The following is a 25406-nucleotide window of genomic DNA, read 5'->3' as shown; positions in this document are numbered from 1 at the left end:
GTACCTCCCCAGTTTGCAGGAGTGATCGATCGATCGAGCCAATAGATACGAGGATGCATTACGCGCACAAATACATATTCGAAAACTGACTCGTGAAAAAGTACCACATGTAAGAGCTAGGCGTCGGGAAACAGATAAGTTTTTACAGAGTTTCCTCATTTGTTACGTCTTTTTACTGAAATGGCATTTATGAATGGGAATAAAAGAGTAGATGACTCGTTCTTAATCGGCCGTTTGAAACCTTGCAGGGTTGTGGCCGTGCGATTAATGCCCTCGCCTTCGGCCGTGATCGCACGGCAACGACCCTGCCGGTTTTAAATGACCGATTAAGAACTCGATGCTACCCTTTTATTCCCTTACTATGTGATGTTTCCATGATCGAGATTGCCAATCCTACTCACCAATGTGTGGTACAGTTTTACCCTCTTTCCTGCTCTGTTTGATTGGAATCGGTTCTACAACTTGATTATGAGGTGATTGCTCTGTCTCTCGTTCAAAGTCACACTGTTGCCGGATGACCTGGATTGGTAGACACTTATCGGATCGGTTGAGTGATTCCAACTCTGGATCCGTGTCTAACTCCATCTCTGGTTTTGCATTGAACTTTGATACAGAAAAAAAAACAGACCGAAAAGTCTATACAAATGCAGCAAAGGACATAAATTACACAAAGGTGGTAAAAACTCAAACTCTCACTCTATGTAAGTTTTAGCAATTCATTTCTTGACCCTCAAACCCCCAAAATAAGATTAACATTGGCTGATGAATCGACAACCGGAACTTGAGTCTGTCCCACCAAACCGCTGAGCCATAACACACCAATTACTAACTATCAAAGAGAATATATACATTTGGTAATCACCTTTAATATTTCTGGTAAACAAGTGACTTAAAGGCAGTGGACACTATTGGTAATTACTCAAAATAATTGTCAGCATAAAAGTTCACTTGGTAACAAGTAATGGGGAGAGGTTGTAACATTGTGAGAAACGGCTCCCTCTGAAGTGACGTAGTTTACGAGAAAGAAGTAATTTTCCACAAATTTGATTTTTCAAGACCTCAGATTTAGAATTTGAGGTCTCAGAATCAAGCATCTGAGTGCACGGAACTTCGTGTGTCAAGGGTGTTTTTTCTTTCATAGTTATCTCGCAATTCCGACAAATTTTCAGAGGTTGATTATTTTATGCATATGTTGAGATACACCAAGTGAGAAGACTGGTCTTTGACAATTACCAATAGTGTCCACTTTCTTTAATTTGAGAAGCTTTACTGATGTATTCAAATGACCGAATAATCTTACTGCGTGGAAATAATCACATCAGATTTTCTGAGACATCTCAAAAACGGGACCACCTCTCATAATGGTAGTTTTTACAGGTTAGTCGTATTGTATATAGACGATGTGACCTGTGACATCACATGTTTACAAAAGAGCCACAGAGCCTGGACTTCCTGCAGGCATGATTTGTACACAGCTCAACGGAAGAAAACATAACATCTTATACTTTATGGAGATTGCACTGTCTAATTCCTCTCAATGTTTGATATGATGAAAGGGGACACATCTCAAAACTTGACCAGCTTTTACATGACCAACTCTTGGTTTTTATGTGGAAATTATGACACAAAATGTCAACTTTCCCATCGGACCAGTGTAGTATATTGCCTGCCAGAATACTGAAGGAATGTACAAGGTCACACTTATTGTAAACAAGGTTCACATGGTCTATACCTACACTTATATAGGATTTAAACAATTTTGTTCCAAAAACCAAAGGTGGCCTTTCACTAAAAAGGAAATAATACCCACTAGACAGTTCTCCTTTGCCTACATATGGTAATTTTGTACATACTCACAACCTCAATATAACACAGCCTCCTATTGGCTGGCAACACCATTCCACCGATATTTCATCCACTCACCTTAAGTGTTTCTTGTACTTTCTTCTTCTGCTCATCTTCCCTCCGTCTGCTCCTCTTGAGTGACTTGGTTTCGCTGTTATCGCTGAATCCTGGTAAGCTGCCATCGGCAAAGTCAGACAGTTCCTCCTCGGCCTCCTCAGCGATGTCCGATAGTTCTGATCGCTCACTTTCTGACGTGTAGTCATCTCTGGATAACCTTGCATCAACCTTCTGCAATCAGAAAGCAAACATTTTTATAAAAATAATAGTACAGCATACACGTAAGGTGCACTTTCCTGTAAACCATTCAAAAACGCCGATGTATCCCAAATAAAATAACAAATCTGTGAAAATTGGGACTCAATTGGTCATCGCAGATGCAAGAGAATAATGAAAGAAAAAATACCCTTGTTGCATTACTTTGTGTGCTTTCAGGTTCATAATAATAGTAAAATGTTTTATACTATCAATTTATTTTTTACAAAATAGGGACACCGCCAATATAGGGCTAGATAGCTCAGTTGGTAGAGCGCCGGCACGTTAATCCGGAGGTCGTTGGTTCGAATCCCACTCTAGTCAATTCTTTGTTCAACCCAAAAAATCATGTTTTATACTATTAACAACTATCTATCACTCATTACCAAATATGTTAATAATAACAAATAGTTTCCAGTGCCTTTACAGGCACTGTACACGTTTGGTAATTGTCAAACACCGCTGTGTTCTCCCTTGGTGTATCCCATCGTAAGCATAAAATAACAAACCTGTGAAAGTTTGGGCTCAACTGGTCATCGAAGTTGTGAGAAAATAATGAAAGAAAAAACACCCTTGTTGGACGAATTTGTGTGCTTTCAGATAGGAATAAAAGACTTCTAGCTAGAAGTCTTTTAATATTTTATTGAGAAATTACCTCTTTCTCAAAAACTACATTACTTCAGAGGGAGTTTTTTTCCCACAATGTTTTATACTATCAACAGCTCCCCATTGCTCGTTACCAAGTCAGTTTTTAAGTTAATATTTGTTTTGAGAATTACCAAACGTGTACCTTCCCTTTAAATATTGTTGAGAAGCAAGCATGAACAGGTGTGTTTTAAATTTCTGCTGAAAGAGAGTGATGTAGTGTATTTGTCTACGGGCTTCCGGAAATGAATTCCCAAGTCTTGGTGCTACGAGAGGGGACCACGACTTGAAGCGTCTTTTACAGGCTACCACACCAGGGCCCAATTTCATAGAGCTGCTTAAGCACAAACTTTGGTTAAGCACGAAAATAGCTTGCTTATTTTACACATGTTACTGGCCGAAATTTCGTGCCATATACATTGCTTGTGACTGGTATTGAGCTATTGTTTACTTAGCATAACAATTGAGTGGAGTCTTAGCCGGTATTCTGATTTTACTAAGCATGGATTACTTTGCTTAAGCAGAATTTTTTGCTTAAGCAGCTTTATGAAATTGGGCCCTGATCATGAATGTAGAGTGGTGTGATGAAGAAGAATAAATGAATGGAAAATAAGGAGTGCTCAGATTACCTTTGTTGTATCTTCTTTCTCATCGCTTTGCTCAGCAGCCTTCCCGCTGCTAGCTGCAGCAGGTGGTTTGTGTGTGGTTGTCGTCGTCGTCGCTGCTCGGTCAGCAGCGACATGTTCATCAGATCTGGAGCTATGTGATGAAGTGTCTACCTCTTCCTCAGCACCGTGGTACATATTAGATGGTTGTGAATGCTGCAATAAATTATCAACAATCCTGTTGAAGTGCTTGCCTTAACGTTTCTGTTTAAATGCACTCTGATTATCACACAGTGATTGCATGATTGCAAGCCCCCCCCCAAAAAAAAAAAATAAATAAATAAATTTAAAAAAAATTAAAAAATAAGACTAACATATGTCAGTTCAACAAGAATGAACAGACACAAATTTGGCAAAAATGCAAAAATCGTTTGAGGCTGATGTATGGGAGACAATGTCAAGATGTCAACAACAACTTATTTTGCATTTAGCTGGCATGTTTTTTGCATTTTGCTGGCATGTTTTTCAAATTTTTCTTTCATGAATCTATACAAAAAAATTGCCATTTTGATCAAATTTAGCTAATTGAAATTAAATTTGTTGGGTCAAAATGGCCAATTGACCTAGAATCTTAAATGCTATGTCACAGCATCTGACAATGAAAAATGTGCTGTGCTCAAATGCTTAAATTTTTTTCAAACAAATGAAGTAGATAGTGACAAGCATTGTGTACAATGTGCATGGTTAGAATATGAACACCTTGAGACATGAATGGCCCTTTTTAAAATTTTACTTAATTGCTGGGTGTTTTTTTTTAATGTAGTACATCCCTTTAAAAGCCATCTGCCAGTTTTGACGTTTATATAAAATGAAACAAATTTGACTATAACTAGTCCGATATATTTCCGGGAATGAAACCAAGGATGCCTCATAAGTGAACTTAGTCACTGTAGCTTGCGAGCCCGAGGAACCTTTGAACCAAAGGGTGCTTTGGATCTGAACCAGAAACACCGGAGTTAACCCCTACTCTTCCACAATGACCTGACCTACCAATCCTAGTGTACAAGACCAACAGTTTCAAACTGAAACTTCCTTCCTTGTCTTCGCTCCATTGTGTTCTAGGCTAGTAGAGTGATTAAGTTTGCTTTTCTGAGAGTCCTTTGATTCACAACCAGGATTAATTAATGATAAATAAAAAGGAGGCTTCACACAGGCAGTAGGAAGCCAAGCCGGAGCTCAAAACCCAAGCCATGATTTCAAAAACAACGATAGTCTCACACATTAAAGACTTCTTTCACTCAAAACAAGAGGTGCTGAGTAAATACAGGGTTAGAGTAATCATTAGTCATTGAATCTATAAGTTCTTAGAAACATTAACAAGTGATAAAAGCACAAAATTTCAATGATGAAAAAGCACAGCACAGCATTCTGGTGATTCGTCACCACTCACTGATCTACTCCTCCTGTATTTCCCATGTCTATAACCATGTCGTAATCCACTATGGGAATTACGCCTCGGAGAAAGCTTGCAAATAGGAAGAGGGAATAAGAATTATCAGGCAGGATATGAAACTTTACATGGTGGGAGAACATTTAGGTGAGGTCTGCGGTAAATCTCTTTTAAATAGTGTTGGTTCTGAAAAGAACTGGTGGTTGACAATGGACCGATCGGGCCTGTCAATCAAACTGTGCGCGTTCACCCATTTTGACCAATCACAGCAATGATTGTGGTCGGACAAACTCGGTAATGCGTGCACGTATAAATGGCACGTATTTGGAAGTGCTTGTACACGTGTCTTGCTCACGTGCGCGGTGGGTGGAGCTTAGTGGAAAGCCGGAACGGTCCATTCAAGGTATCAGTCAGTATGCTCTGATTGTCTTCAGAAGTATGCTCTGATCGTCTCCCGATAGCTGTTCTAGAATGTCAAAGGTTGTTGGTACGAATCTCACCCAAGCAAAGGGTACTTCCATTGAAAACTCATGAAGTCTATCACAGAAAGCTTGCAAATAGGTAGAGGGAATAAGGATTATCAAGTAGGATTTGAAACTTTACATGGTGGGAAACTAGTTAGGTGAGGTTTGAGGTAGAACCATGTGTAAATCTCTTTTGAGTAATGTTGGTTCTGATATGTATGCTCTGATCATGTCCCGACAGCTCGTGTCCTGACAGTCAAAGGTTGTGGGTTCGAATCTCACCCAAGTTTGTACCAAAGGCTAGTCTCATTTTTCAAAGGGCACTTCCATTGAAAACCCATAAAGTCTATGGGAAAATTCTGGAGAGGCAGAAAAGAAAAGAAAAGGGGCCAATTTCATAGCACTGCTTAATGGCAAGGAAATTTGTGAGCTAACTGTAGTAGACAAATTTGCTTTAGTGTAAGTGCATTTCACAGATTATTAAGAAAATCAGGCAGCTAGCTTATGCATTCAACATATATTTGCTTTGTTTCATCATTCGTTTTCATACTGGAAAGTTGGCATGCCTTTTCGTTTGCCTACAGTTAGCAGCACTTTGAAATGGAAACTGGCGCAGTAAGCACAAAATCGGCCGCTAAGCAGCTCTATGAAATGGTCCGAGTGATTCCATGGCAGTATGGTTGGGCGTACAAGAGCTAAATTGAGGGAACTTTTTTGTTATGGAAAATATGAAAAATATTACAAGGGAAATTTTTTCAAAAGGGATCATAGGACAACACCCGAGGAAAGTCCACAATATCTCTACTAAACATGTCTGTATATAACTACCTTTGCTTCCATTGCTCTGAGTGTTGCATCTCCGCGTCTCTCCTCTAGTAAGGCAGGGGGTATTCTAGCTGGCACGGAATCGATAGAAAAACCATTTGGAGAGAGGGTACGGACGACAACGTCTTTTGCTGATAACAGCTTTATCTTATTCAGACTCATAGAAACACGATCAGCTGCAAATATAAAAAAACACATAGAAACGAAAAGATAATTTAAATTAATCTAAAAAAGCATCCTTTGTATCATTTGAAGCACAGAACTAACAATTGTCAAAAAAACCCATTTAAAAACAATTTCTTTATTGAGATATTACCCAACTCACAAGGTTGGACAACCACTTCAAGGTGAGGGCTACACTTATCTGTTTTGGGCTGAAACAGGGTTAGGCTACAGGGTTCATAAGGATGTAGGTATGGGTACCATCCACTATGTAGAAGGTCGGTAGGTAGAGCATAACCTAAATCAACTGTCAACAGGGACAGCTTGCCACCTACTCCCCCCTGGGGCTGAAACAGGGTTCCCCCCTTTACAGTCCTTACGGATGTAGGTATGGGTATCATCCTCTTATAATAGAAATCTGACTGGTAGAGCAGGATGCACTGGCTTCCCAACTTTTTTAAAAAGCAATTATGGTTAAGTGCCTTGCTCAAGCGCACAAGTGTCATGACTAGGAATTGAACCCACACTCTGCTGGTGACAACACCAGAGCTCGGGTCCGGTGACCTAGACTGTCAGGAAAAAGAATTCCCGAACCAAACAGCATGAAATGTCCCTATGGCCAAATACCTTTCGTATGACTATGTACAACTATGTGTCAAATTCCATCCTGTATCATCAATGGCACAATCCTATTGAAAAAAAAAAAACATGAGCAATGAAGTATTTTAAAATAAACTGACCTGTCGGTGAAAATATCTCGGCGACCTTGGTATCCTCAGCATACACAGCGTAACCGGTAACCACAGCACCATTAGATAATCCCGATGTAGTGATTGTGACTGGTAGCCACTCTACGAGACAGACGGCCGTGGATGGACCGGGCAGGACTTGTACATCGAGCGGAGCATCGGGGAGACCTGGTTGATGAGATTATAACAGGGGTCAATGTCATGTGAAAGTGAGGCTTCGCAAAATCAGGTCATAACGGGAAAGCTCAATTACAGAATTTACGCAACAACTTGGAAAGTAAACATTCATTTCACAGAGTGGGTGTGTTATCATTGAATTTAAACCCAAGGGATGAGCAGAAAAATAAATTGGAATTCAATAGATGTTAAATTGTCATCGGGGATAAAGAATTGTAATTTCGGGTTTTACCCTTACACCAATTTGTGTTAGCACTGTATACTCAGTACTTTTGCAAGTTCTGTGAAAAAAAAAACTGTTTCACAGAACTTGGGAAAGTACTACAGTGTACAGTGCTATAACACACATCGGTGTAAGGGTAAAAGCAAAATTAATCAAACGGAATTCAATGCAGACTAATTTTGAAATAAGTGGCTTTATAAATACTACATGAACAGGCATGGGGTGAACAAAAAAATCATAAACCAAAACAATGTGAGATCTTCGGGCAATTGGTGGCAGCAGACTTACCAGATAAATCCATTGTTCTTGGTAATGTGCGCAGGCTCAGAACTACGTAAACAATGAAAATTTACCTGGTAAGTCTGCTGCCACCTAGCGTTCTAAAGTCTCCCATTGGGGGTATTTTTTTATTAGGAATAGGTTATAGCTGTTAGGAAGTGCACATTTAAATAACAAAATTACTTGTTAATACTCTTGATGCACGATTTTATTTGACTACTGATGTGATAAATAAACAAAATGTTTTTTATCTCTTCTAAAAAATTACACAAAATTGTTGTGGCCAAGTGCATCGGACTCAAGTTCTGATGGCTTGGTCAACAGCGTGGGGGTTTTCATGCGGGTCGTAACACTCGAGTCCGAGTCCACGAGCGTTCCTCAAGCAGGCCAAGTACCCATATATTGCTTCTCTTAACCCGGGTGTATAAATCAGGGGCGACAGTCACTGCTGACAAAAAGTCTAAAACTGGGATCCAGATCATAGAAAATAAATTGAATGATGGTACTTCCATTTTTAGGTAGCCCCTGGAGTTATAGATACCACGGATCTTTTGGGTACAGTATCCTCAGTGCTAGAGATGTGTTTATGCTCTATCCTTTTAAAATTCCCTTTATTAACCTTTGTGTGTTTGATCTTCATGTCTGTTTTTACTCCTTGCTCAATATTTTTGTGATTCTGCCCGTTTGTCTGATTTTAGTAAACCAATAGTAAAAATAATAATGTACAGGGTTAAAATACAAACATTCCTGCTGCTTTTTGGGTAACATAACAAACGAAAAATAGTGATGTCAATCAGGCAACTAAACACAGTGTTTAGGATCAGTATAGGGGAGTAGTCATTATAGGTCTCTTCATGGGCAGGGTTGGTGGGGAACGGGTTCTCTTTACTTACAGGGTAGGCTTCTCTTTTTCTTTTTCGAGCGCTTTGGCTCTGATTTCCACACGGGATAGGCAAGAGAGAATGTGGGCGTGATAACAATTAATATCAATGGAGTTAACTTGCAATGCAAAAGAAGTTAGTGCATTTCTGTTTCCACGCCTGTGGAAAGCGTTATACAAATGTTATTTATTATTATTATTGCTATTATTTTATTATTTGCTTTTAGATCATATTGTTTTTTGGGGTATAATTTAATGCGCTTTAGATTTGTTAAATTTCTATGTACTGTTTAATTCTCACAATAGTTTTTTTTCCCCAGCAAGAGTATGAACGTTTATTGAATGGAATGGAATGGAATGGTTATTTATTATTGTTTCTGTTTATATACAGTTATTTTAAATGTCCCTGCTCTTCTATCATTTTATTTTGTTTTGTTTATTCTGGTTGTGAAGCTAAGGACTCTCAGAAAAGTGAACTTAATCAAGAGCCCAATGTAAAGAAGACAAGGAAGGAAGTTTCAGTTTTAGATGTGAGAGGAAAACCCCAGAAAATTATTCAAAGAATGATTTAGTTCAACTGCATACTTGGTAGATTATCAATTGGTTCAGATTGTCCTTTTATACTCAGAAAAATGTGCACTTTAATCAACAAGTTAACTGTACAGCACATTTGATTGTTTCAGTTGTGCAAATGATGGTGTCATGGCCGAGTGGCTTTCGTTATATCTTTCCTAAAATTTGTGCCAGATTTACGTTGAAAAAAAACCAACAATCCGTGACAACACCTTCAAACCTATGATTGAAATAAAGCCAGATTCATACTTCTAGGAATGCAAATGCAATACAAATTTTGTCTTCACAAATTCGGAACTGATAATGTGTGTCAGACGACTTGTACTCAACTCCTGCGTAATATTCTCTGGTGATGTCAGAATTCGCTTTGCACTCGCATACGCAGGAAGTATGCACCGGGATTTAGTGTATTGTTTTTACCTCCAGGCAGCGTTTTGAATTCTATCTCTGCAGCTAGTTTCTCCTTTGAGTTGTCTTGGGACGTCTTCCTACTCTTGGCTCTAACATTAACTCTGTAGACTGAGAGTGGCGAAAGACCTGCAGTGGAATAATCATTATACAGTCACTAAATCAGTCGACAGCCCTTTTCACACTTATTCCCTTCATTCATATCGTTAGATAATATAAGTTATCACACAAGCGCGAGTGGAATGCGGGAAAATATAGCACTTCTCTGTCCCATATCCAATGAGGCCGAAAGAAACTTTTAGAAACGCAATTCAAGAGCAACGCATTTGACGATCATAATTTGACACAAACGCGCCACTTTTGAATTGACATTATTTTTCTTATATTTGCTGTAAAGCTTATAAAAGCGCTGCACATAGTTAGAACATGCAGGTTTCGATATGGGCTGTGCACTAAATGTTTATATCACACTCCTTGTTGCCATGGATCGACCAATCAGAATGAAGGATTCAAGCCTGATTGAAGATAATTTTAATTTTAGTTTTACCCTCACACCGATGTGTGTAAGCACTGTATACTCGGTACCTTCTCGAGTTCTGTGGGGGAAAAAAATCACAGCATCCCACTCGTGTTATATCAGAATATGCCTGTGATTTTTTTTTGAAGAACTCGTGAAAGTACTGAGTATACAGTGCTAACACACATTGATGTATATTGGTCAAACCAAAATTAATATTCCTTTTATCCCCAAAGCCAATCCTATTAAGTTGTTAGATAAATTGCTCTATATATTCCTACCTGTTAATGCATATCGATATAGACTAGGCTTGAGCAGCTGTGTTTCCTTGCCATTGACGGACACCTGATGAGCTAGATTACTGTTGCCTGGTAACCAGCTGATGTCAGCGCATGTCGGACTCACGTTGGACGCTTTCAACTCGCTGGGAGCAGCTGATGCATCTGGATTCGAGAAAAGAGGCGAGGGGCAGGAGCGTCTGAGTAAGCTTTGTACTGACCCAGTTACATAAAGAAAACAAACACCAGAAAAAAAAGCAATGTGGGCCAGTTTTTAAATGCTGTTAAAACATAAATGTATCTTCTAGCGAAGTGAAGTGGAATGGAGGGGAACCCTGTTTCTGTATTTGCATCCCATTAAAGCAATGGTTTATTTGGTAACTATTCCTAAATTTAATGGCAATAGAAACTTACTTGGCTAGAAGTACAGCAGGTTTGGGTAGTATAAAGCATTTTGAAAATCAAGTCACCTTGAAGGGCAGTCTTGAAACAGCACCGTTGCCGACATTCCTGTTTTCTAGGACACCCCATTGTTCCAACAATCCCCTTGTAGTTTTCATTGTAGGGTTAAAGTTAGGGCAGGAACAGGAAACTACACCAGGGGTTTCAGATCATAAGGGTATCGGAACATAGGTGTGTTGGAACATAGGTATGTAAACGTTGGTGCAACACCCTGTCTATGCCTGTTCCCTCGGAGCAGTATTGTAATATAATGTACGAAGACCTCAAGTAGGACTTTTCTGACACGGTTTATCTCCAACCCACCTTTCCCTATCATGATGGTACACGCTGCATCCTCGGACATTCCTTTGGATGTAACCGTCCGGACCGAGATCCGATACGTCTCCAACGGTCTGATGTTCTCCACCAGAGCTCTGGTCTTGGCGTCCCACTTGGTTGCGGTGCGGAACTGCCCGTTGACGTAGACGCGATACTCGTGGACTTCTTGAGGCGCAATGGTGTCCGGCAAGAGCCAGGAGATGATGATGCTGTTCTTGAGCTGTCTCTCTAAGGTTAGCTTCTTAGGACAGGGGAACTGTCAAGAACAGGATGAATAAACACTAGATGGTTAACACTTTAGAGGCCATAGCAGCTGCAAGCAGCTTGTACAAAAATGCTCAAAGCGGGCGCAAACGTCTTGTAATGGAATGCTCATTATGGGCGCAAACGTCTTGTACCGGAATGCCCATCCCGGCCACAAATGGAAATTTGACTAATTGCAGCTCAAACAAGAGGGTAACAAAAGGGGAGCAGGTTGGCTCAGTCATTTCTTTCCCTGCCTTTTACCCCTGTAGACCCACCTGATTGTGTGGTTTTCCCTATTTGAGGTCTTAAGCCCGGTTCATACTTCCTGCGAATGCGAAGCGAATTTGACGTAAATTTGATGTCATAACCCTCCTTTCGCAGCGATATTCGCAAGTGAGTTGAGCAAAGTTGAACTGCTGCAAATTATTCGTTGCGAATTTGTGACGTCAACAATTGCTTCGCATTCGCATTCGCAGGAAGTGTGAACCGGGCTGTAGGTCTAAAATGTTCATGCCTAGGTAACAGAGACATTCACTTTGAAGGGTCATTTGCTTTCATTACCAGAAAGATTATGATAAATAGCGATACAAATATTGACGTTAATCCTACCATCAAACACATAGTCCGACGCAATATCACTCAAGGAGGTCAATCCGTCCTCTGGGGCTATGACATGACTATGACCTTTGATCCCATTATCGACCTCATCAACCTCCGGGATGTCCTCCAGGTCACTGTGGTGCTCGTTGGTCCTATTGAAACTCTGGAGATCACCGGCAAAGTGGTTGAGATTGCCTCGGTTCAGATCTTCTTCCTCGCTGTTGAATTCCAAGTCATTCATATCATCTGGAGGAATAGGATGGAATTGTGCACAATTTGTAAAATTCTGTTGATAACTTTCAAAGCTCAAACATGTTAATCTCCTGCTTATTTATCTGAACTTCTTCAGCATCGACTACAAGAAGAGGTTCTTACATCTTTTGCGGTCAAAGTTGTTTCTTACGCTGCTCTAATTCTTTGGAATAGTCTTCATGTGCATATTAGCGTAACTCAACACCAAAAATGTTTTTGACTTGGATAATAACTGTATATATATAATACTGAGTTCTTACAAGTATACAGCGCTTGATCACAGCCGTAGTGGCGTATCAAGCGCTCAGTGCTTTTTCCTGCAATTTATGTGGAGCTACGCTTTGAAGTATGAGACCTACATGTATATAATTTTGTGTACGCTTTTACAGAAAACACCTTAAAAAAATACAACACATCAATTTTAAATAATAAATCACATACAACATGCAGCTTTGCTTAACAAAAATAACCACGTACAGTTTACCTTGACAACACATGAACAAACAGGGGGAAATGACACTACCCCAATTGCAAATAAAGAAGGAGTAAATATTGATCATATACCGTAGTATTTCGTGATTGGGATGTGTATTTGTCTTGATAAATGTCAAAATCTTTCCACAAGATAAAAGGCACTGGACACTATTGGTAATTATTCAAAATTATTATTACCATAAAACCTTACTTGATCACGAGTAATGGGAAGAGGTTGATGGTATAAAACATTGTGAGAAACGGCTCCATCTGAAGTGACATAGTTTTCGAGAAAGAAGTAATTTTCCACGAATTTGGTTTTGAGACCTTAGATTTAGAATTTGAGGTCTCGAAATGAACCATCTAAAAGCACACAACTTCGTGTGACAATGGTGTTTTTTTCATTCATTATTACGTATCTTGCAACTCGACGAGCATGTGAGCTCAAATTGTTGATTACAGGTTAGTTATTTTGTGCATATGTTGAGAAAACTGGTCTTTGACAACTACCAATAGTGTCCAGTGCCTTTAAACCTCTCAAGCAATATCTCAAGTATGTAAGAGCTGCAGGATAGTCATCATGGCTCCCTCTGCAGGAAGTCAAGCCAGTCAGACTTAGAGTAAACACAATTTAGTCTTGTAAAACATGAACAATAAATAACCCATCATCTGCCCTTAGATAAATTGTACACAAACAAATAGTTTAATGAATGTATAAAAAGAAGACACAACAAAACAAGGAGCCACCACTCGCAAACAGCAAAATTAATTGAATGGAGGAATAAAAACTTGCAAGAAAAGACCCGCAGTAGCCCCCCCCCCCCCCCCCCCCCTGGAAGTACCAATGGACCCTTCCCATGAAATACGCTAATCACATTCACCCATGCGTACAGACCCTGTTGGTTGGCAAACGCCATAGAGTTGTGCATTAAGCAGACGCGCAATCGCATCTGCGTCACGCACCCATTAGCCGTGTACAAAACAGCGCGATGTTCCCTCATTTTGCCAACCAAAACGTTAGTGTGCACGCGCTATGTGCAATTTACATATTTCATGGGAAGGGTCTATTGTATTTGTCTTGGAAGGAACCCATGGTGTACAGCTCATAGATCTAGGAAGGTTTCGGAAACCACCATTCGATTGTCCCTAAACAGTTGTGTATTAACCATAGAGTTATATATAAGAACTAGAGGGCGCACTGGCCTATATACGCGCCCCGACATGCACGCAGGCGGCCATTTTCTAAGTTGACAAAACAGCTATCTCACAGCGTGTGTTTGTGCGGCCATTTTGTAACTTGAACAAACGGCATCGCGTGAGCATTCAATAAAAAAAAACTCAAACGTGTATTTCATATTCTACGCGCGTACAGAATGGCGCGCTTGTCATCTTGCGGTCCCGTCGCGTTTGTGCAAGAAGCATCACCAGTGCGCCCTCTTGTTCTTATATATAACTCTATGGTAATAACCCTCTAGAGACCATTCATTTCTGTAAATTTATCACAAAAGGTGAAGACATTGTTCACTTCTTTAATCAAAATTTGTCAGTAAAAATTTCAACAAAAAATAAAAGAAAATTTTGTTTTTGGTTTAGAACTTGAATACCAGATTGGAAAATTCCAAATCAGTCACGATTTTTAATTTGACCTTCTTATGTGAAAGGTCAAGTTTGTCAAGCCTTCAGTCTTTTTGGTCTCTATGGGCATTTTGGTACAAGTGTTATAAGGAGGTCATTGTACAGATTGTGTCTAAAATAAACACAGGATTGTTAATCTGCGTAAGCATCTATCATCACCCATGGAAGTTATGAAGAAAAAACGTTAAAAAGAGCAACCAACAACAGCATAAAAGACACTGGGAAACACCGCTGATTGGCTAAGGAAATTGGTTATGCATTATATGTCAAGTGCGAGTGCGCGTAGTTTTAAGATAGTTGCATGTTGATCACGCCCCCGTTTTTTATGACACGAACACGTTTTTTAAAAACAAAAACATTCTTTGAGACGAAAGACATGCGTGCGCCCATAGAAAAGATTGAATATGTACGCTCATTTATGGCTCATTTAATGGTGCTAGGATATAGCACATTTAAATTTGCCAATTCCAGGGGTTATGATCGAGCAAGGCATGCTGGGAAAAAATGGCGCGGTGAGATCGATCAGCCCTGGGAACGAGGTTGTGTCTAGTCAACTCCTCCCCCTCTCCACCACCATAAAATAATCCCCCCAACATGCAAACGAAAAAGTTGATTTAGTTCAAAATACTGTTCCCTCAAACCATTTTGTTCCCTCAAAATATTACTTTGACTCCTCAAAATGTTGTTTCGAGGGAAACAAAATAACATATCGTGGCATCTAGCTACCACACCATCTGGTCTCCCCACTACCAACATTTTATTTAAACATGCAAAGTGTATTGAAGTTCCAATTTGATGATCAATCATTACCATTCAACTAAAGATTTTTTATAAACTATTTGAAGCATGCAACAGCAAATCAATAAACAAATAAATATTTAATTTAACTTACAGCACCATAACCAGCACTTCACAAAAAAATACTTTAAAAACCACCGCTAAAACTCCACAACACCCAATGGCACAGTACCACTTGACAATAGATAAGCATCCGACAGTAGTTGCAAAACACCAAGAAAAGAGCCATCAAAATATTTGAAACCTTTTTTCTGAGCGACATTTGACTCCGCCTCCCCAGCATCGCCCACGGCAACGCTCCCACCAATGGCAGCGGGCGTGTCAGGAAGCAAGGCATCATGGGAAGGTTTAATTGATGTGGGAAGTGCACCCTCTACTGAGTATTTGCCGGAAGAACCGAGGGAGTCCAGTTTGGAAGCTAGCACACCATGCACAAATAGAGATTGATTTTAAAGAAGACATTGGACAATAATTCCTAGATAGAATCATTGGGTTAGTGCTACTAATTTTTCACTTATAATCTATATCAAAGTTTATTATATTTTTTACTCCAAAAAATATGTCCATTCATCACCACAACATTTAATTGTTATTCGTAAGCTTGCATCCAGTCATAGTTTAGCAGAATACCATAAAATACATTTAGGAAGTCCCATCTCAGACCAGAGCCTTGCATAAAGATTGGGTCTTCAGTCCCTACCTCAATGTATGGGTTTTCCCCCATTTTTGTTTTCCTCCCGGATCTAAAACTTATAGGAACATTACAGAATTGTTTTTTGCTAACAAAACAATTGCTGGCAGTGTAAGCACTTTATGTACTCCACCATATACATAAACTGACAAACCTGTAGAAGTTTGAGATGCCAAAATAAAAATGAATAAAACGCTCACTGAGCGATCAACTCCAAACGCGAAGTTAGATTATTTATTTCTCATCAAATATGACATTTCAGACAGAAATATTTCAAGGGATGTTTTCAACTATCATCATCATTAGACTGTGTAAGTTTTATGAGAATCTGTGATCTTCACGATTTTTGTTTCTTACCAATTCTGTAACGTTCCTTTAACAATAATTACGGATAGGAAGTTGCCTATCTCATCCTGTTATGTAATAAAATAAAACACTGCAAACGGAAGTAAAAATCTACATGTATATATATATACACTGTATATGTTTTTCAAGTTGGCTAAGTTTTAGAATCTTACCATCGCTTTCCATTGCATTGCTGTTCATAAAACCAGGCAGATCTTCCTCTGTAGAAAAGAAAATAATTCCAGATGAAAATAATTCCAGATGAAAAATTGAGATAAAAATCAAGCACTACATGACTAATGTTTCATGGAATTTACAGAATGGTGCAATCCGCATGCTTGATTCATGCAATTAGAAACAGGATAATATGTATGTAAAAGTTATTTAAAACTATTTGAAAATTTTGTTCGTGCAACATTTCTATCAACACTGTTTTCATGAATTCTTAAAAGAAAGCATTAATTTTGGCAAATTAGTTATTTTACACAATTTGGATGTCATCATACATCCACATTTTCTAAAAGTTTTAAGTGATAAAATGTTAAGGTTTTGTAACTACACTAATTAGCACATACAAGTTTAACAAAATTAACAGTTTCTGAGAGCTTTCACAATTTTTGCATTTTTAATTAATTTTTTTTTTAGAGTACATACATGTAGCACTGGCATGGTGCCAAAAACATATACTCTGCATTTTGAGTTTTCACAAAAAGGACACCTTGTATGACCTGGATTAATTTGAGTTTTTCACGAAGAGACACTTTAGTTTACACATTGATCTACTAAGCTCCACCATTTAATGCCTTGCACAATCTGAGTGTGAATGGGTCAATCCTATGTGAGCTGCGTGGTTATAGGAAGTTGCTATATAATTCATTTGTAATTATGGATGAGAGTAAAGCAGGCACTTCTTTACAGTTATTGCTGTAAAGAAGTTTGTAAATATTATCACAATTTCAGAGGGGTTATCAATATTACTGTTATTGTCAACAGTTATGAGTATATTAATAATATGTATTTAAAAAAAGTTGTGATTTTTGACAGATAGGTCACTTATTGGTACGAGCAACAAGTTCAGAAAAACTGTGTTCTTAAGACAAGATGCAGATCTACAAGATGCAACCAAGCTAAAATCCAATGAGAAACTACATGTATCATACCCATGCATACAGAAGTAATAAATTGAACACATCAGCTCAAGACAGCAACATCATCTTGTTTCAAAATGTGGATACACAAAGTAAGTCCAGGAAGATCAAACTGCCTCTAGCCACCGGGCTAGCTCAATGGTATAGTGGTAAGACATCTGTTCTAGCAATGCAAAGGTTGTGGGTTCGAATCCCTACCGAGTTATTTGCCATTGGATATTTGTTCACAAAACTCAGGTAAAGAACTGAGTATAAAGTGCTGAATACAAACTAAATTTATACCTGTGGTATTCCTTAAAATACTGTCATGCACTGAACAGAAAGCTACACGTTTTTGTAAACGTTTCATTTGAGACCAAGGGGACAATTTTAGAACTGAAAAGAATGCCAAGCATTGAAAAAATACACACTGCTTCGTGGAAAGAGCAAGATTTTAGCCATGATTTGGTAAAAGGGTATCTAAAAATGTTGACATACAACACATGTACATGTACATGTACATGTAAATGTTGTGGGAAGTCATGGCCGAGCGGATAAGAGCACCAAATTCAAGCTCTGGTGATTCTGTTCGTCAGCAGAGTGTGGGTTCAAATCCCGGTCATGACACTTGTGTCCCTGAGCAAGACACTTAACTATAATTACTTCTCTCCACCCAGGGGTAAATGGGTACCTGTGAGGGCAGAGTTGGTTCTTGTGATTGGATGACTAGCTTAGTGCGCTACATATTTGGCGGCACAGGCTGTATGCTCCCCAGGGAGCTGAGATGGTTTATGAAATGATTTAAGGCCCAGTGACCAGGGGTAATAATAATGGAGCGCCATGAGCGTTACTGCGTGACGGACCTGAGTGCTATATAAGAAGCCATTATTATTACAACAGGGTGTCCAAATTTAAAATAGGGCGTCCAAAAGACACCCCTCTGGCTGAAGCCAAGTTCATACTTCCTGCGAATGCGAATGCGATACGAATGTTGACGTCACAAATTCGCAAACGAATAATTCGCAGCAGTTCAACTCTGGGCAACTCACTTGTGAATATCGGTGTGAAAAGGAGGGTGGTGACGTCAGATTCGCTTCGCATTCGCATTCGCAGGAAGTATGAACCGGGCTTAAAACTATGTTCTTGAGACCAAGTACACGGCTCACTGTACCCACTATTGTGTTACTGTAAGAGACATGCATGGAGTGCATTCAACAATTGAAATAAAAGGGTGCTTTATGTCAGACAGTGCAGATCTATTACGCAGTTTCAGAGATTATTGAGTTGTCATGGTTACCTCTCGGGTCTATCAAATCTTTGGTACCTAGAATCACAAGAGTGACAAAACGCAAACACACACGGGGACACAACATAACACCACAGAGCAAAAGAAAAAAAACAAAAAGAAAGAAAGTAATCCATCAACGAAAAAGAACATATCGGATGTCAGACCAATCTTGCAAAATCATCACGGCAAACAGGGAAAAGGGAAACTGCAGTTCAAAACATTCCATGTTGTAAAAGAATCAAAATTGCAAAACATTTCCAACGGTCTGATGTTTCAATTCTAAGGGTCTTGTCACACAAGGCAACTTGTACAGCCAGCCTTGAGACAACCACCTGCAGTGCAATGCTACAAGACCACTTTGATAGCACATGAGTAATCTTTGAAACAATGTCTTACGAATATGTGAACTGTCAAATTTCAATTGATTCTCTTCTTGGAGATTGCCCAAAATTGGTTGCCTGTAAATTGCCTTGAGTGACATGACCATAATAATAATAATACTGGGTCCTTACAGAGCTTTCTCACATCCATAGAATGAATCAAAATGCTCCTTATTTGTTTTTGTTTTTTAGGGGGGGGGGGTCAGGATAAGCAGAGCTTTTTTTATAACTATGTGACCTATGAAGCACCATCCAAAAGCCCTTTCAAACGAGGGCAATTAAGCAAGGGTCCCTTGCTAAATTGTCATGATTGCAGCTGGGTTGTTAAGTTTTACAAAATGAACCTCGTGTGAAAGGACAACAATTGTTTCTACCGTTCAAGTCCTCTTGCAAAACTTTAACAAGGGACCCAAGTTAAATTTCTGTGGTGTGAATAGCTCTCAAGGTTTAAAAAGTCCCAGGCACATTAAACAGCCAATGTCAGAAACACCGGGGGAAAACCTTCTCTTAGCAAGTGTAACTGGGTTCTTTTAAGTGCATACAAATTCTATTGGAACATTTCAAAGGGCACCAAGGCACTGGAGGCAATAGACTCCTTGCAGAACGCGAAATGCTTTTTTTTGCGCAAAGAACAGCTATCATCCAATCTTTGACTCCATCAGGGGCACTTTTTGACCCCAGTGAGGGTGCTTTTTGACCCCAGTGAGGGTACTTTTTGACCCCAGTGAGGAAGCTTTTTGACCCCAGTAAGGGTGCTTTTTGACCCCAGTGAGGGTGCTTTTTGACCCCAGTGAGGGTGCTTTTTGACCCCAGTGAGGGTTCTTATTGACCCAAGTGAGGGTGCTTTTTGACCCCAGTGAGGGTTCTTTTTGACCCCAGTGAGGGTGCTTTTTGACCCCAGTGAGGGTGCTGTTTGAGTTTGTGACGTCACATGCAAAGGGTCTATTGTTGAATGGTATCAGTGGTAACCGTGCTCCAAATAAGTTCATTGAGTGTGTACCTGCAACTCTCTCGATGAAATTGCAGGGTACCAGGCCTCTCTGTCCATCCATCAACTCTCCTTCATAGAAACCATCCTGATGAAGGGGAAAACACATATGTCAAAGAATTAATCAAAACCAAGTAATCAAAACTTTATGAAATACATGAAACAGTGTTGACAGCTTTCTTATGTTAGCATTTAACTGCATATAAATTGACTTGAAACTGATTAGCTAGAATACGACATGTATGTTGTTTGAACTAAAAATTCACAATTGTCAGGTTAGTCAATCAGTCCCATTATGAATGAAATAAAAATTGCACATCGCGTGCACACTAAAGCCCGGTCCAAACTTCCTGCAAATGTAAGTTTTCTCGCTTCACAATTTCAAAAACAGTGCGATCTAGTTATTGGGTCACAAAAACTTGCTTTGAATTCACTGGGAAGTATGAACTGGGCTTAACTCTACTACTGGATGGCAAAATGAGGGAACAGCACTCCTTTTTGTAGGAGGCTGATGGTGGCGTCATGCATACGAGCTTCTGTGTATGCTTATAGTGCCAAGTATATGGAGTTTGCCAACCAGTAGTGCCTGTATGCATTTGTGAATGTAGTCAGCACATTTGATTGAGAGGCTAATTTATGTTATCATACAGTAAAACAAAGTCAATAGTTTTCACTTTGGAAATTATTTCTTTTTCAATATGGTTTTTTAGTAATATCAGTTTGTTAGGGACAAATGTAACAAATCACTAACAACAAGAAAGCAGAAAATATGACAACATTCAATGTTATCTATCAACACAAATGGTGGAACTTGGTCGTTAACAATGCCAGTCAAAACAAATCCATTCGATCAACATAAAATAAAGACAATTATTGCACTTGTAAAATCAATTAGAATGTTCTGGACCATAGTCTACAATCAGCCGAGCTGCGGTGTAGATTAAAACATTAACAACAAGTGCAATTTCACACTGAGAAAGAGAAATAAAAATCGTTCCAGCTGTTGACTAGTATTGCTTCCCCCCTCCAATTAAAGTTGCAAAAACAGCCTGCTGTGAACACAAAACAATATTCCCATAAAATCATCAATATAAAACGAGCAATTAATAATATCAATCAAAAGACAACAATAAAAAGTGTTATTACAAAGATATAAAGCAAACACAATGGTTCCCCCAAATAACATAAAAATAGAATCCTTACAAACTTAAATAGCGGCTTGCAGGGTGCATGTAAATCAGTTCAAAGTGAAAGAATAATGAAATGAAGAAAGCAAATGCAATTAATAACTGATAAGTTGCCTCTGCTGTTCATGTATCACTTCATACATGTATCATGCAAAAGATTATACTCAGCAATCAAACACAGGCAAATGGAAGAAACATTTTAAATGTTTAAAGGCAGTGGACTTAATTGGTAATTACTTAAAATAGTTGAAGAAACGGCTCCCTCTGAAGTAATGTAGTTTTCGAGAACGAAATTATCTTCCACGAATTTGATTTAGAAACCTCAGATTTAGAACTTGAGGTCTCGAAATCAAGCATCTGAAAGCACACAACTGCATGTGACAAGGGTGTTTTCTTCTTTCATTATTATCTAGCAACTTTGACGACCGATTGAGCTCAAATTTTCACAGGTTTCTTATTTTATGCATATGTTGAGATACACCAACTGTTAAGACTAGTCTTTGACAATTACCAATAGTGTCCAGTGTCTTTAATACCTTGAAGGGATTGTACAACGCAAACAAGACAGTTCCCAATAAACACCATCTTTTTTGGCATTTTGACACAAGCGCTCAAATTATTAACACAGCCATAGTGTTGAATATCCAATCGTTGAATATGGAAAGTGATTATATACTGTATGCTCAGGAGAGAAGACTTATGGTTGTTGTGGTTTTTTTATAGTCTCAATGAAATATAAGTTACACAGAAAATATTCAAGTCGTATACATGTGTGTTGGTAAGAAGTAATAAATTGAGTAGAGTTGATTGCTTTTGGCAACTTGACTAGAAGCACTGTGCTCAGCTCTGCCTGAAACACAGCATCGAACTTGTTTGGACACAATAAGAAGAAAGACGAAAAGGCAAAAGAAGACCATTAACATTGTACCTCCCTAAAAAACTAAAATTTTGAATGGAACAATTTAGGTCAGGCGAGAGGAAGTTCGTTCTTATTTTCCATCAAGAAAACTTTAAAGACAGTGGACACTATTGGTAATTGTCAAAGACTAGTCTTCACAGTTGGTGTATCTCAACATCAGCAAAAAATAACAAACCTGTGAAAATTTGAGCTCAATCGGTCGTTGAAGTTGCTAGATAATAATGAAAGAAGAAAACACCCTTGTCACATGAAGTTGTGTGCTTTCTGATGCTTGATTTCGAGACCTCAAGTTCTAAACTTGAGGTTTCGAAATCAAATTCGTGAAAAATGACTTCTTTCTCAAAAACTATGTCACTTCAGAGGAAGCTGTTTCTCACAATGTTTTTTACTATCAACCTCTCCCCATTACTCGTAATCAAGAAAGGTTTTATGATGACAATTATTTTGAGTAATTACCAATAGTGTCCACTGCCTTTAAGCTAGAAAAAACTATAATGTCATATACAATGTGTTTCGGGGAAGAAAAAAACCATGTTAAATCGGAGAAAAAAAAGACAAACTCCTAGGAAACTGACAGTAAACAGTTTATGCCCGGCAACAGACTAAATTAAGTTGCTCCGCAGTATGTTCTTTATAGACCCCCTTGCATTGGCTCGCGAGGTCATAAAATAAAAATGTATGTGCTGCGCACAATTCTCAGCCAATAATTGGTGATGTCGAGGGGGGGGGGGGGTCTATGGCCTCCAAGGGAGAGAGAAAGAGAAAGAGAGATGCACAAAATAGACAAGATAGCTGAAACACAAAGCAAACTGCAACATTATATGAGGGCCAAGACAAATGCTTTAAAGGCAGGGTATACTTTTGGTAATCATCAAAGACCAGTATTCTCACTTATTGTATCCCATGTACGCATACAAATAACAAACCGGTGAACATTCGAGCTCAATTGAACAAGAAAGTTGCAAAAACAGTAATGAAAGAAACAAAGCACTTGCTGCATAGAATCGGTACTTTCAGATGGCTGAGAACTGAAGCCATTCTCAGTTGAAATTTTCATGTGAGTAATGAACTCTTTCACAAAAACTACATCACATCGAACTGGCTCGTTTGTAACAATGTTTTTATTATATCCAGAGTTCTCAAATAGAACCAAATAGATTAGGAGTGACTCTAGGTCAATCCAATGGGTTTCAGACAGGTGAGTTTAAAATATCATTTACATTGGCTCAGCTCATAGCAAGATCGACATCTGAAAACCAAGACGCTCCAGAGTCAGTCCGACTGACTGCAATAACAGTTGATCTTTTCGACTCCTAGCGCATCCAGTCGCTCCTAACTGTTTCAGACGTCAAACTTTTGGTTCAGCGCGACTCTGTAGCGCCTCACTGAAACAGGTGTAACAGTAGTACTCTTTTTCAGAGCACTCTTTAAGTGCTACTTACCAAGTAAGTTTTGATGGTCGTTATAGCTTTCGGAGTAATTATCAAAAGTACACCCTGCCTTTAAAGGCAGTGGACACTATTGGTAATTACTCAAAAAAATTATTAGCATAAAACCTTTCTTGGTGACGAGTAATGGGGAGAGGTTGATGGTATAAAACATTGTGAGAAACGGCTCCCTCTGAAGTGCCATAGTTTTCGAGAAAGAATTTTTTTTTCAACGAGTTTGATTTTGAGACCTCAGATTTAGAACTTGAGGTCTTGAAATCAACTATCTAAACGCACACAACTTCAGGTGACAAGGGTGTTTTCTTCTTTCATTATTATCTCGCAACTTTGATGACCGATTGAGCTCAAATTTTCACAGGTTTGTTATTTTGTGCATATGTTGAGATACACCAACTATGAAGGCTAGTCTTTGACAATTACCAATAGTGTCCACTGCCTTTAAGACAGAGATTAGAGCGACTCTGGTTTACACTCACCCATTCTGACTCCTATAGATGAGGATCATGCAATAGAAAACAGTACTGGAATGAGTGATCATGCAGGGAATAGGGCCTATACATGTATATATATATATCTATAGAAAGCCCCACACACACGCGCACACAGCAAGTTGAGGGCGCTATTGTACGCATGTGCAGTCACAGGGTTATAGAGAGATAGGCTTTGCAAGATAAGAAATCTGAGCGACAGGTGCATGAATCTAGAGGTTAAATGTACAGTGTACAATCCCCAATTCATTATTATTATTATCCATAAGTTTTATCGCGAATAGCAAAATATCAAGAGAGGACGCTGTTGAACCAACACAAAGATATAGGGGATGCGTGAGCGAGTCGTGCATATGACAACTAAATCGCAGAGCAAACTGCCCCATCTGCCTACCCATAACGCATTGCGGTTCTGAATCGCGATAAACCTTATAGATCAACCTGAACACACAAACACTCTTATACAATGTTTTTTGACTGACGCAACTATTTACACAAAACTATTGTTCAAAGAATGACGAGTCATGACCACTAATCTTTGCTGAAACTACAAGTGAAATTTTTAGTGTAAAATGGTAATGCTTACTACAAAAATATGTGCATAAGGCCCGGAACTAAGTCAGACAAACAGAGCAATGAAACCCGCCCCCGATTTGTTAAGCTTTATAAAGTGATGTTAAATTTGCATTGGGGATAAAGAAAATCAATTTGGGTTTTTTCCCATACACTGATGTGTGTTAGCACTGCATACTCAGTACTTTCCCGAGTCCAGTGAACAAATATCACAGGCATGTTAGTGGCATGTTAGTGGTATTCAAACCCACGACCCTTGGGTTCGAATCCCTTGGGTTCTGACCCTTGCAAGGGTCGTGGGTTCCAATCCCACCTGAGTAACATGCCTGTGATATTTTTTCACAGGACTCGGGAAAGTACTGAGTATACAGTGCTAACACACATCTGTGTATGGGTAAAAACCAAAATTAATATTCTTCATAAAGTGTATAAGCGACTCATTTATAAATAGGACAACTGCTGCTGCCAATACAACCCAACTCCTGTTAGACAAAATTTAAAGGCATAAACAGGGTTGGTAGAGCTGACAAAGTAGTCACAGAAACTTTTCATGCTTTGTGTGATCAACCGTATACTTGAAATAACAAACCAGTCGTCGATTTAAAAAATAACGCTAAGATTAATCTTCTCTCGGGAAATATTTCACAAAAAGAAATGTTTCTAGCATGAACATCATAATCCATACTAAAAGTAAAAGATTGCTGTTATCCTTATCAATCCTGTATAACACCTTTAAAGACACTGGACACTATAGCTCGATTGGTCATCGTAGTTGGTTATCGTATTGGTCATCGT

At 39.0% G+C, this 25406-nt stretch overlaps 1 protein-coding gene across 1 annotated transcript in view; it reads right to left on the bottom strand.

The window, feature by feature from the left end:
- Window positions 1–25406, bottom strand: part of LOC139938036 (peripheral-type benzodiazepine receptor-associated protein 1-like) — a 236645-nt gene that overhangs the window by 13680 nt on the left and 197559 nt on the right. The window contains exons 19-30 of the mRNA XM_071933389.1: window positions 20009–20084; window positions 16387–16434; window positions 15422–15595; window positions 12017–12264; window positions 11158–11428; window positions 10396–10557; window positions 9610–9726; window positions 7049–7225; window positions 6150–6322; window positions 3432–3623; window positions 1924–2133; window positions 402–603 (exon numbers count right to left, since the gene is read on the bottom strand). Of these exons, the coding sequence (XP_071789490.1) occupies window positions 402–603; window positions 1924–2133; window positions 3432–3623; window positions 6150–6322; window positions 7049–7225; window positions 9610–9726; window positions 10396–10557; window positions 11158–11428; window positions 12017–12264; window positions 15422–15595; window positions 16387–16434; window positions 20009–20084 (2050 nt within the window). The remainder of the gene's footprint in view (window positions 1–401; window positions 604–1923; window positions 2134–3431; window positions 3624–6149; window positions 6323–7048; window positions 7226–9609; window positions 9727–10395; window positions 10558–11157; window positions 11429–12016; window positions 12265–15421; window positions 15596–16386; window positions 16435–20008; window positions 20085–25406) is intronic.

The sequence above is a fragment of the Asterias amurensis genome, chromosome 6, assembly GCF_032118995.1.
Source record: "Asterias amurensis chromosome 6, ASM3211899v1".
NCBI lineage: Eukaryota > Metazoa > Echinodermata > Asteroidea > Forcipulatida > Asteriidae > Asterias > Asterias amurensis.
This window is presented reverse-complemented; position numbering and strand designations above follow the sequence as displayed.